At 33.4% G+C, this 13,224-nt stretch overlaps 1 protein-coding gene across 1 annotated transcript in view; it reads right to left on the bottom strand.

The window, feature by feature from the left end:
* Adamts19 (ADAM metallopeptidase with thrombospondin type 1 motif 19) overlaps positions 1 to 13,224 on the bottom strand; it is a 265,915-nt gene that overhangs the window by 110,463 nt on the left and 142,228 nt on the right. Inside the window, exons 9-10 of the mRNA XM_046460436.2 lie at positions 4,585 to 4,725; positions 3,010 to 3,160 (exon numbers count right to left, since the gene is read on the bottom strand). Coding sequence (XP_046316392.1) covers positions 3,010 to 3,160; positions 4,585 to 4,725 — 292 coding nt within the window. The remainder of the gene's footprint in view (positions 1 to 3,009; positions 3,161 to 4,584; positions 4,726 to 13,224) is intronic.

The raw sequence follows: 13,224 nt of genomic DNA, 5'->3' as shown, positions 1-13,224 counted from the left end.
GCAATAGGAGACAATAAGAATTCAGTTTAAGCACAGGTTCTGATCTAAGGTTTTTCCCATACAGCAGACAATGTATATAAAAAGTAGTTTGAGTTCCATGAAGAGGCAGTAGAACATAGAGAGTTTGCATCTAAATGTTAGTAACCTCATATTGTTATTTCATTTCTCAAGCCTCAAATTGATCTGTAAAATAGGATTAGATATTATCTGTAGCATAGAATCATTATAAGAATCATATTGGGCCTCAAACATTCACTCTAAGTCATATTAGATCATGGACATAAATAATTGAACACACTTTGTGGCAGGTATTTAGAGTTTAAATATTGTAGAATGGCCCTAGTAAAATGCAAGTATCTGCAACATAATACATCGTTAAGAGTAATTTCTAAAGCTTCTAAAAATAATTATCTTTGTCTGTTTTGTGTTGCTATAAGAGAATGCCTGAGACTGAGTAATTTATAATAAACAGAAATGTGTTTGCTCATAGTTCCAGAGGCTGAGAAGTCTAACAGCAAGGTGCTGGCAACTGGCGAGGGTATTCTTGCTGTGCTTTCTCATGGCAGAAAGAAACCACAAGAGGCACCAATCTCACCCATGAGAATGAAACTCTGATGACCTAATCACCTCTTGAACAGGTTCAACCTCTTCATACTGTTAGAATGGCCATTACATTTCAAGGAGAACAATAGCAAAATTTTTAATTTAAACAATAGCAATTTTGTTAATTGAAAATAATTTAAAATTTACCCAAATCATGCTTTTAGCCACCCATTTGATTGAATTTTTTAAACATTTGAAGTACTTCTGAAAAGATGAATATCTTCCATTATTAGCTCTACCAACTTTCTATTTATAGAATAGAAATACTAATAAATACTCCTAATCAATACTTTTAATTACTGTAGACAGCTTTGTTGTCTAAAACAATTTTAATTTCAGCATATAAAAATGTCTGTCCAGCTGGGCATGGTGGCACCTTTCTGAAATCCCAGCCGATCAGGAGGAAGGCAGGAGAATCACAAGTTCAAACGCAGCCTCAGCAATTTAGTGAGGCCCAAGCAACTTAGTGAGACTCTGTGTTATGGTTTAGATATGAAGTGTCCCTCCAAAAGCTGATGTGTGTGACAATACAAGAACATTCAGATGCTGGAAAGACAGTGTGCCCTCATGGAACCTATGGAAACTCATGTGTGAGATAATAACAGGCAAATAAAACAAATAGCATTCAGAGGTGAAATGATTGTGATGAGAGCCTTAACCCAATCAGTGAACTAATCCTCCAGTGGGGATTAACTGAGTAGTAACTAAAGGCAGGTAGAGTGTGCTGGAGGAGGTAGGCACTGGGACATGCCTTTGGGGCATATTTTTTAAAATATGTGAGTGGAGTCTCTTTCTGCTTCCTAATGTGATTCCTGAGCCATTTTCCTCCACAACATCTCACTACCATGACATTCAGGCTTATCTTGAGGAATAGAGCTGGCTATCTTTGGACTAAGATCTCTGAAACCATGAGCTCTAAAATACACTTTTCCTCCTCTAATTGTTCTTGTCCAGGTCTTTTAGTCACAGAAGCAAAAAAAAAGGGGGACTAAAACACCTGTATCAAAATTAAAAATAAATAAATAAATAAAAAGGACTGGGATGTGGCTCAGTGATAAAGCATCCCTGGGTTTAATTCCTTGTACTGCTCCCTCACCCTGCCCCCCCCCCCACACACACACAAAAGTGTCTGCCCACAAACTCAGCTCTGTATATCCCAAAACATAATTTTACTATAAACATTTAAGAAAGAATATGGTAGCCAACTTTTTCATAATCTTAAAAGAGTCCAAACCTTTAAATGAGAAGGTTAAGAGATGAAACCAGTGACAGAGTTTACAGGTCCAAAGCTAGCTACTGTTATAATGCTCACATGGTCCTGACCTTCAAGGATCCAGGCTCCTCCACATGTAAACCACCAGGAATCAGGTCACAATCATGGGCCTACACTGGCTCCTGCAGAGCTCCACTATTACCACTGGGGTACTGCAGTCTGTAGACCTTTCTAAACATCATATGTGATGCAACTCCAACTCCTTCACACATTCACTCACTTAATTCTATATCAAATATTCACTAGATGCCTACCTGTTCCAGCCCAGGGCTGGATGCTGGAAAGACAGTGTGCCCTCATGGAACCTATAAACTCATGTGTGAGGTAATAACAGGCAAATAAAACAAATAGCATTATTTTCAACAATGTCATGAGGCAGTCACAGAAATGCTGGCAGTGTGAAATAGCTATATTTCAGAGAACCTCTCCCAATTTCCACTGAGTGTGACTACCAGTTTACTCCTGAAGTATAAAACATGTGTATACATTGGGAAGAGGTGGGGGAAGATAGAAATGGGAAATAGGAAGAGAAAATAAAGAGGGAAGGGTAAGTAGAACTGAAATTCTCACATCAATTAAGAAGGTAATTTTGCTTCATCCTTTAAATTTTTTAGATCTGATACAACTGCCCTCTGAGTAGTTAATTACTGACCATTTCAATAGTAATATATAGACACTGATTACTTTATATATTTTCCTTTTACCTCTAGTTAAATTACAAATGTACTTCAACTTTTGTTCCTATAAAATATGTTCTTAAATTTTTATTTTAAGGTTTTTGTCTACAATGACATGGTCATATATAGTTTTTATTGCATTTCACCCAGTTACCATATAAGAAATTAGGAGACTTAAAATAAGAGCATTTTATCTATCACAATGCAAGTACTTGCCTGACTTCAGTGAATATTTTGAAGTAAAAATTGTTGAGTCCTTCTTTGCTGACTTTAGTTAAGTAAAGAAGGCCTATGTCTTTTTCTCTATTACTTCCAAAGCATACAGGAAAATAATGGACAAACCTTTTCTTAGAAAATTCTTTCAAGGATTAGGATGTTTTTGATATACAAATTCTAAATCAGTACTTCCATCCAATGAACGTGAGCCCTTAAAAATCCCCTAGACATGACCCTTACCTGCATCTCTTGACAAAAGGAAGCCAAGGGCCCAAAGAGAATCTGACATTGTTCATCTGCAGTATATGTCATCCCCGGCAGCTTAGAGGGGACCATCACGGAATTGACACTCTGGGGATTTGTCTGTAGCAAACAGTTACTGGCCTTTGACCTGACAGCATGCAGATATGTATAAAAATTTGAAATATTGTTATGATCAATTAGCATACAAAGAAGAAACATTATTAATAGTATAATACTTTCAGTTAAAAGCTCTATTATTGAATGATTATAGAAATCATTTCATATATGGATTAATTTATTAAAAATTATTGAAGATAATCTTGACAAATAATAATAACTATCATGTTTTAGGTAATATAACAAAGGGTATATAAAACCTATTCATTATGAATTAACTAAGCTAACCCACATAACACTGTAAAGTGGGTATCATTTCATGCATTCATAAGATCTAGAAGCTCAGACACAGAAAGTAACTTGCCCCAAACCAAGTGTGACTATAAGATATCAGCTACTCTTGGGAATTTAAAGCAATTATTCTGAATTGAGTATTAATAGTGTGGATATTTTTGTACTTTACACTGTAATACAACTTCCATATTTGAACTGACATTTAACGTGGTAATAGTCTCAATTCATCTAAAGACAGCTTTATATGTCTTGCATCTTTTTTAGAAATAAGTTCATTAGGGGCTACTGATGGGCTGATACAACTACTGATGGTGCTTTGATTGCTGTACTCTAGACTATCATGACTAAGAGTATGCATAGAATATATTCCAAGTATTGTAAAACAAGTTATGGTAATGTAATAACCTAATATTTTATTCGATTTTAATATTAATTTAATAAAATAAATAGGCTTGTAAATTTAAAAATGAACAAAGTTCATCTCTGTAGTGAATTTTTTCAGGTAGGTGTTCCTATAATTTTTATTTAGATTTTTAAGTATCTTAAATATCTAACTACTTTACATATCACTGTTTCATCTGTTCCTTCTATTATCAAAAGAATGAAAGTAAAGAACAAGGGCTCTAAAGTGATAATTAGAATAATAGCAATATTTTTCATTTATTTTTACAACCAGGAAGAAGTTATATGCTACTATTATTGAAGGGGTAAAACAATATAACTGGGGTCTATTACAATGGTAAAAACTATTGATTAGCAAAACAAATGTAGAGTTTAGAAGTACCATAATGGAAAGGTGTAGATTTCATTCAGGAAGTGTTTTGTGATAGTAACAGATGTTTTGGGTGATGCATAATTTTCCACTGGGAAATATTGAAGATCTATTTAAATACTGTGATGGATTTCTTTAAAAATCATTATAATGATTTTTCAACCTTACAAATTATCTAATTCATCCCTTCTTTTTAAAAATGTAGGAATGAAGAAGCAGTTAAATAACATGTCCCAAAATGCACCATGAGTCAATAGAGAAGCCAAGATGAGAATCATATGCCTTGACTTCTACTTTGGTGGCCTTTCCTTCTTGTCACCTGCTGGCTGGCAGTGGAAGCAGGCACACACAAACACTTACAATGCAGCAATAATAAGTGATCTCAGTACCTGAGAAATCTTTCCAAATCCTCTTTGCTACATGCAGACCATGAAACATCACCAAGATTTTGTCCTTTAATCCATTCACCAGACATGATATGAAGGCCATCAGCACATGAAGGGTGGTCATTGTCATGATTAATGCCCATGCTGATTTAGAACATATAAAAGAAAATTATTTACATTAAATTAATACTGTATTTAAATGTTTTATTAATGTAGTTAAATAATAGTCACAGTATTAAAAATGGGAAAGAAATTTGTTTTAAAGAAAATAGTTTCAAAATAAAGTTAGATTTAAGATTATTTTTTAACTTTTGTTACCCAGATTTTAGGTATTTTTATTTAATAAAGAATATGTCCCAATCAACCTAAAATATGTTTTGGTTTGGTTATCTATATCAAAATGATCTATAGATAAATTTTTTACATAGCAATATACATGAAGCAGAAATAGTACACTTCTTTTCAATCACCTAGATTATTTTTCTGGCCTGAATCAAGATTTTATTTTAAATTGAAAACATCTTTTACAAATAGTTATATTAAAATATTAGCCTCTTAGGGCATCTTCCCCAATGGCTTCATTATATTATCTTCTTCTACCCACAACTCAAATAAGCAAGTGTCTCTGGAAAACCTTCTTGGACACCTTTATCTTTATTAGTGAATTCCGAATCTGTTGATTTATGTTGAATTCTATTCTGAAAAACACAGACTTATCTTTGAATGGATGCTCTAGAATCATCTTAAATTCAAAATGTCTCAAAATTGCTCTCTTTACCTCCTTACTTTCTCTTTCTTTCAAATCTCTATTTACTTGTGTATTTTCTCTGTTTTTTGTTTGTTTGTTTTTGCTAGCCACTGTCTTTCAAATACAGAATCTTCATGTCATTATTTGTTCCTTCTTCTGCCAAATGATCACCCAGACCATTTTATTAACTGTTAAGGACAAGCCCTACTCATTTTAAACATTTCTCTCAACTGTTATCTCCTATTTTTATTGACACTGTTAGAGAGGATTATCAAACATTCTTATTAGATTATCTTGAAACCGGGGTATTTTAATGCGGTTCTGTGCCCCTAATCTTTACCAATATTCTGCTTCCCCTCCTCCTACCACACTCCAGTGAGATCTACTTACAGTAAAATCTGATTCTGCTTTGCCTCTGCTTTCCTGTTCACTCTATGGCAATTTCCAGCTTCCTGATGTGTTACATGAGCTTTTCATCTTCTTCCATGCCATTTATTGCAATTTTTCTTCAGCAATACCAAATGACTTGCAATTTCCCAATTATTTTATTTCTTCTTCTCTTGCATTTAATTGCTACTTAACATTTCTTATGTACCATGTACCGTATCAGGGCTTAATACCCTGTAAATAACCCCATGGAGTAAGAAAGACTATGATACATTTTGCTAGTATGAAGTAATTTGCTTAAAATTATGTAAATGAAAAACTGGGAGGTGAAATAGCTGAATGGAGGTGGCATATCTAGAGCTTTTGTGATCAACCACTGCACACTGGGCATCCATGTATCCCAGCCCTACCTGCACCATGTCCTGAGTGCAGTTTCTTTGCCTAGACAACTTGTGCTTGATCTTCAAAATAATCAGATTACTTCTGGAGGGCTTTCATTCCTAAGTCCCCACATAATCTGTTTGTATTATCTTTTCTTCCTATCATAGGTTTATGTAAACAGCACTGTCACATTGTTTTCTATATTATCTTATGCATTTTTGATGTTTTTACATTTTTACTTTTGATTAACTCTCCAAATTCCTGAGGATAAGGACTTTTGCAAACCTCTAAGAGTCTGCAATGGAATAATAATATTCTTTGTAACCCATGCTGAAATGGAGAACTATGACTTCAGGTAGAATCACTTCTGTTTTAGGAAAAAAAAAAAACTCATATAATCACCACTTAATTCTTAGTGACAGCATTACAACAAGTATTCATGAATGATGCTTTTACTGAACAAACAGAGAAAGGAAAGTTTGTATTTATGTATCCCAAATCTGAGAGGATGGCAGGATAGTTTGATATTCCTATTTCTTTTTTTATGGTCTACATTAAAAAATAAATAAATAAAATTGATCCTCATAATGAAAAACATAAAATATCTGTATCATGTTTTATAACTGTAAATTAAAAGACATTATAAAGGTTGCTAAGGGAAATAACAACTAGATTACTTAAGTTTTCTCAAATAAAAATAAAAATTCACAAGCCTATCCAACTTCACATTTATATTGATAAATTAAAATTTGAATCAAATTTGTTATGAAATATGTTTCTGAAAGAAGTAAATGACATGGAAGTAATAAATAAATTCTATCCATATCATTAATGAATTAAGAGGAAAGTATGGCTTAGTGTGGCTGCTAACTTTGACTATGTTAATTCAGGTAAATAAAACTGAAACTACATTATTGAATACTATATACTTGTAGTGCTATAAAAGTTCACAAGTGAATAATATTTCATTCTTCTTTTAATTAATGCCTTAAAATAGTCTGCATCAATATATATTAATAGAATGGTTGACAATAGAATGTAGAAAGATAAATGTTTTCAGACTTTGAAGATAATGAGAAAAAGTAAGAGAGTTTATGGGGTAAGTAGGAGCCAGTTCAATCAATGGCATATTGAAGGTAAGAGAAAAAAGATGCTGAAGTTAGAGTTTTAATCTCTGTGTCTTCCATCTATTTCTATGATCAGAGGTAAGTTAAATAACAATAAATAGATGAACGTGTTTCAAGTGTCTCATTTGTTAAATATACTTTCCTGATTGATTTATTGTGAGGGTGATGCCAAGTGCCTATACAGAACCTATAACATAGGACAGATCCATGGTACTTCCTTATATTGGGGCAGTAGATCACAGAAATTTTTTGTATTATTCTAATTTGTCACATAGAAATAAATCCATCATTAAAAGTAATTTGCTGTGTGCTTTATTTGGTGAAAGTGTAAACTTCAGTAAATAATAATGGCAAAATTATTTTGATTAGATATCAAATCAAAACAAGTAATTTGAAGTATGGTACAATCTCACAAATTGATAAGAATGCTTTTCTGTGGGGCTAACTGTTCAGTTCTGATACAGCCACATCAGTATCACCGTCTCATCTCCCCTACAGATTCTGGCTGCAGCGCACATCAGTGGATGAACCATTAATTAATGGCTACCTGCCACGTAGAACACCCTCAACTCTTCCAACATGGTGCAACAATTTCAAACCATACACAAATGCTGATCTTTTTCAGAAATAATAAAACTTCCTAACTAATGGGTCCATTTGAGAGAAGGAGAGTGATTGCCTCCAGGATTCAGCTATTTGGACATTACCCAAAGGAGTGCAATATGATTTTCCAAATTAGGAAGATTATAACCTCTAATCCAGATGATCATTTTCACTGTGGGATCCTGATTTTCATGTAAGAAATTAGCTTCAGCCATGGAGAGATCTAGTGATTCAAGCATTGTTTACCATTAGTGAAAATTTCCTAGAGCTATTTAAACTTGTAATAGAAAAGATTATCATTAAATTGGGACAGGGCTTTTTCTAACCTCACATCTGGAATTATCAGGAGACACTGCTAAGTTCTGATTCTACAGCTTTGAAATAAAACAATTAACTGTGAACCTTTCTCTGTGCCAGTCACCATATTAGTCATTGACAATGATATCATTTAATCCTCACAATATCCCCATGATGTTTCTATTATAATCACTTCTATTTTACAGAAGAAGGAGGCACTGAGGTAAATGGAAGAGCTGTGACTCAGACGGAGGCATTCTGATGCTTAGTCAGACAGACCTTAAAATCACCCCCACGGTAGTGCGTCTCTTTCTGGATGAAGCGTCATTCCTGCAGATGATTTATTGTGCTCCAAATATTCTAATCCCTCTGCTGTTTTAGCAGAAACACACCTCTATATATACAACTTTGTAACCAAGTGGCATATATTGCATGGAAAACATTCTTAAAGTAAGACATTAGCAACACCTCTTCTCATACTGTGCAATTGAACTACATTTTAATAATCTCAGTTTAAATTCATTTTGACAAAAAGCCTTGGGCAAATAAACTCTCCACTAACATTGTACATGGTTGTCAAGTCAACTGAAAAAATATTTTTATCTTATAAAACTTCTCAACTTGTTTAAAAGTGCCTGCCAGGAAGTTTTGTGATATCCTGTGGAAAGCTGGAGAAGCATTTGGATTTTGAAGATGGTCCCTTTTGATGTTTAAAGAGTCAGAGAAGAGAGCACTTATGAATTCACTCACATATTTTGGATAATTTGGAAAGGATCTGATTTGTAAACAGTAATATTTTAAAGGAGAATTCTTTTTTTAGCTTACTACATTAACATTTTTCATGACACAATATTCCCCACTAGAAGCCATATATTTTATGGAAAAAATAGTAGAAAGGAACTACCACAGTGTCTAACTGAAGTGGATTATGTGTTCAAAAATGACATTTAATTTTATATAATCCAATGGGTATATCTGATTTAAAGTAATTTCACTTACATGTGCTCATAAAGAAAAATTCAAATATTAAGAATTATAAGATATTTTAGTATCTTGTATTCCTTTTGATATTTTAAATCTTTAAGTCATTTAGCTCATTTCAGTATGCAAAAAGTGAAATATTTTTATTAACAAGTCAAAAGTCTTTGTAAAGCAAGTCAGTAACAATAAGGTAAAAAATTTGAGGAAAAACAAAAAGTGTTGGATATACAGTAAAAAAAAGATTCGTTTTGACTTTTTTTTTTTTAATGTGATGGACATCCTTTTGACTTTTCTATGCATTATGTAGCAGACTTGTGTAGTACTAACATACATCTGTTGAGAACCCACTATGTGTTATCACTGTACTGAGCCAGGGTCATAAAGATACATAAGATTCAGTTCCAACCTTCCTGGAGCTTATCATCTACTGGGGTTGGAACACTATCCCTTGCCCCAATGCAGCTGAGTTCCACAGAACTGGATCTCCTTAGTTCTATGCCTTAGCTCTGCTGCTTGTCCCTCCCTTTCCACCTCTACCTTTATAGGTCAAAAGAGGTGTTGACTTGCTTCACTTCTGCATCATAATGTCTGCCAGATTGACCTCCTGCCCCTCAATTATTTGCATCATTAATTCATCCTTTAATGATGCTAGCTGCTTGTGAATGCATTCATATGACAAAACTGGTTTCTTGTGAAAATGTCATACATATCTTTAAAATGTCCTTGGAAAGTAGAGATACTGAAAATGTGAATAATGGATCACTTATACCAGAATTTCAGGGCATGCTGTTAGGTTAGTTAAAAGGAAGATCCATGGTCCTTATTCCCAACCAACTAATAGAGAATATTTATGGATTAAGCGTTAGGAACTGTATTGTAGCACATTTTAAAGATGATTCTTATTCACTCAAAATTCTGAAAACTATCTGCAGATAAAATCCACTGTTTCATTATTCAAACCATCTGTAATCTGACTTCAATCTAATTGTCTCTGGAACACTTTTTTATCCTATCCATTAGTACAGCTTCTATTAGAATGCTTTCCCTTGCTAATCTGCATTTAACAAAGCTAGTTTAAAATCTGTCATTTTTTTTCCTCTATAAAGACTTTTTGGAGTGAGATGAAATCTTAGAGCAGTTTTGATTTGCATTTCTCTGATTGCTAGAGATGATGAACATTTTTTCATATATTTGGTGATTGATTGTATATCATCTTCTGAGAAGTGTCTGTTCAGGTCCTTGGCTCATTTATTGATGGGGTTATTTAATTTTTTTTGTGTTTAGCTTTTTGAGTTCTTTGTGTACCCTAGAGATTAGTGCTCTATCTGATGTGTGAGGGGTAAAAATTTGCTCCCATTCTGTAGGCTCTCTATTCACTTCACAGATTGTTTCTTTTGCTGAGAAGAAGCCTTTCAGTTTGAATCCATCCCATTTATTGATTCTTGATTTTAATTCTTATGCTATAGGAGTCTTATTAAGGAAGTTGGGGCCTAATCTGCCATGATGAAGATTAGGGCTTAATTTTTCTTCTATTAGACTCAGGGTCTCTGGTTTAATTCCACTTTGAGTTGAGTTTTGTGCATAGTGAGAGATAGGGATTTAATTTCATTTGTTTTTGCATATGGATTTCCAGTTTTCCCAGTACCATTTGTTAAAGAGGCTATCTTTTCTCTAATGTATGTTTTTGGTACCTTTGTCTAATATAAGATAATTGTAATTTTGTTGGTTAGTCTCTGTGTCCTCTATTCTGTACCATTGTTCTACCAGTCTGTTATGGTGCCATGCTGTTTTTGTTACTATTGCTCTATAGTATAGTTTAAGGTCTGGTATAGTGAAGTCACCTGGTTCACTCTTCCTACTAGATATTTCTTTAGCTATTAAATTCTAGCCCATATTTTTCATAACCTTTACCTTCTGTGCCTTTAAATTTATTTTATGTAAGACAAATCAGAACTTCTTGTATTTCTGGGGAATTTAAATTAGTATCTGTAAACTATCACCACCTAGAATATAAGTGTTCAGAAATCAGAAATTAACCATTTAAAACTATTTTAATTATGTAATTTCTTAATAAATGAATGCCTGCTAATTTATCAACTGATATAGAACTTTGAAAGCTACTAAATATACCTTAAACAGATGGAAAGCAGAAAATGATCTGGGGTCTTATCAATTTAGAGGAACCGTGAGCCTAAAAATTCATAAATTACCTGCTTAGAGAAGGTTGCTTGCTCTACTTGAGGTCCTACATTGGCCAAGATACAGTACAGAAATGGAAGCAGATGGCTGACCCTTGCAAGGCCATTAGCTGGGTGACTTTTCCCCACTTCCACCTACTCACTGTGACATACAAACCTACACAGGTTACGGGTGTGCGAGGGCTGCACAATGAAGTCCCATTATGCTAATTAACTGTTTAATACTTTAAGTGTATTATTGTCTAAATACAGTGTCAAATACCAAAGCTGTGTTAGTAGTCTATGTGAGTCTTCATGACAAGAAAAACACACTGACAATCCAGTTAAGAGCATTTGAAAGTTATGGAATCACTCCAAGAACCAACAGAGGTATGAAAGGCCAGTGGAGTCTAGAAATCTCTCTTATACATTATAAAATAACTACACTACTACTAATTATTATTATCATTCATTCACTAATATGTGTCAACCACTGTGCCATACAATTAGATTATCACCAATTCTAACAATGAATCTTCAAATTTTTCCAAATTTTAAGAATGAAGGAAACAAGAACAGAACTTTCCCAGAGCACATTTATTGAGAAGCTGGCAGAACAAGAATTCAAGCCCAAGCTCTGCTTTTAGTCTCGCCTGTCACTTAGATAGTGTGTAACATTAGCTGACAGACAAGCTCCAGAGGAGACACTTGTGACATCTGTTATAGAGAATTCTGAAGAGTACAACATGGGAACATCACTTTACATATAGCCATTACCAATTTTAGTGGGTTTTAGGATACTTAGCATACAGAAATAACTTTGAACATTTTTCAGGAGCAATAGTTCTTAGAAGAGTAATTTTTTGTCTATTAAAACAATCCATTATTATTTCATCTAGTTCACATTCTAAAAGTCCTAGGGATAATGTCCTGGCTTCATCTTGATTTCTTATTTTTTTATTGGTTGGTTATTCTCCTTTTAGAGTGCATTCTCTCTTTCTTATGACACACTCCCTCATATCACTATAGAATGAATTTTATTCCTTTTTAAAAGTGACTCTTACAAGCTAGGAGAGATTAGTTAAATCTATGTGTGATCAGATACCCTTTAGGGCATATGGTATCTTCCTATTGAATTATCTACATTTTATCTATTTTTTATATTTCCAAGATTTATTGAGGTATGATGACAAATAAAAATTGTAAAATTTGTAAAAATTGTCATTTTTATAATAGGAACAAGTAAGGAACTACTCTTAGAAAATTTCCAGAGTAATAATGCATAATTACAATACTTACTTAATAATGTACAGTTCCCACACTGTACTTATGCATGTTAAAACTGAAGGATGATAGTCTTTGACTAATAACTCTCTCTTTTCCCAGTCCCTAGCCTCTAGTAACCAAAATTCTACTGTTACTCTGAATTCATCATTTTTTTAGATTCTACATATCAATGAGGAATCGCATTTGAGATGCAATATTTACCTATGCCTGATTTATTTCATTAAGCATAAATCTCTTAAGTTTCATCTAAGTTGTTACAAATGATAGGATCTCCTTCTTTTTAAAGACGGAATAATATTTAATTTGAGTGTGTGTGTCCATTAATCTGTTAACAGACATGTAGGCTGTTTTCATATCGTTGCTATTATAGAATCAGCAGAAGCTTAGATAGAATAGTCCTATTGCTAAAACTGCTAGATTTGGCTCTTGCAAGGTCATAATCTCAGGTCTTACATAAAATAGTTGGATAGGTCTATAACTAGACTACAAAGTAGTCGCATCATATTTGAAATATATCTTTTTAAATGTCTTATTTTCAATAAGAATTTAAAGTATCATCAAGTACCAAAAAGGAAAAATATTTTGCCAAGTTTATATATGCATAGCCATGAAACTTTATTTTCTTTTATTCAGTTAAGACTCAAATAGTTCTCTA

Source organism: Marmota monax, unplaced genomic scaffold (genome assembly GCF_021218885.2).
Source record: "Marmota monax isolate L192 unplaced genomic scaffold, Marmota_monax_Labrador192_F-V1.1 WCK01_AAM20220418_F8-fsc00006, whole genome shotgun sequence".
Lineage (NCBI taxonomy): Eukaryota > Metazoa > Chordata > Mammalia > Rodentia > Sciuridae > Marmota > Marmota monax.
Note: the sequence above shows the minus strand (reverse complement) of the source record. Positions and strands in the feature narration are given on the sequence as shown.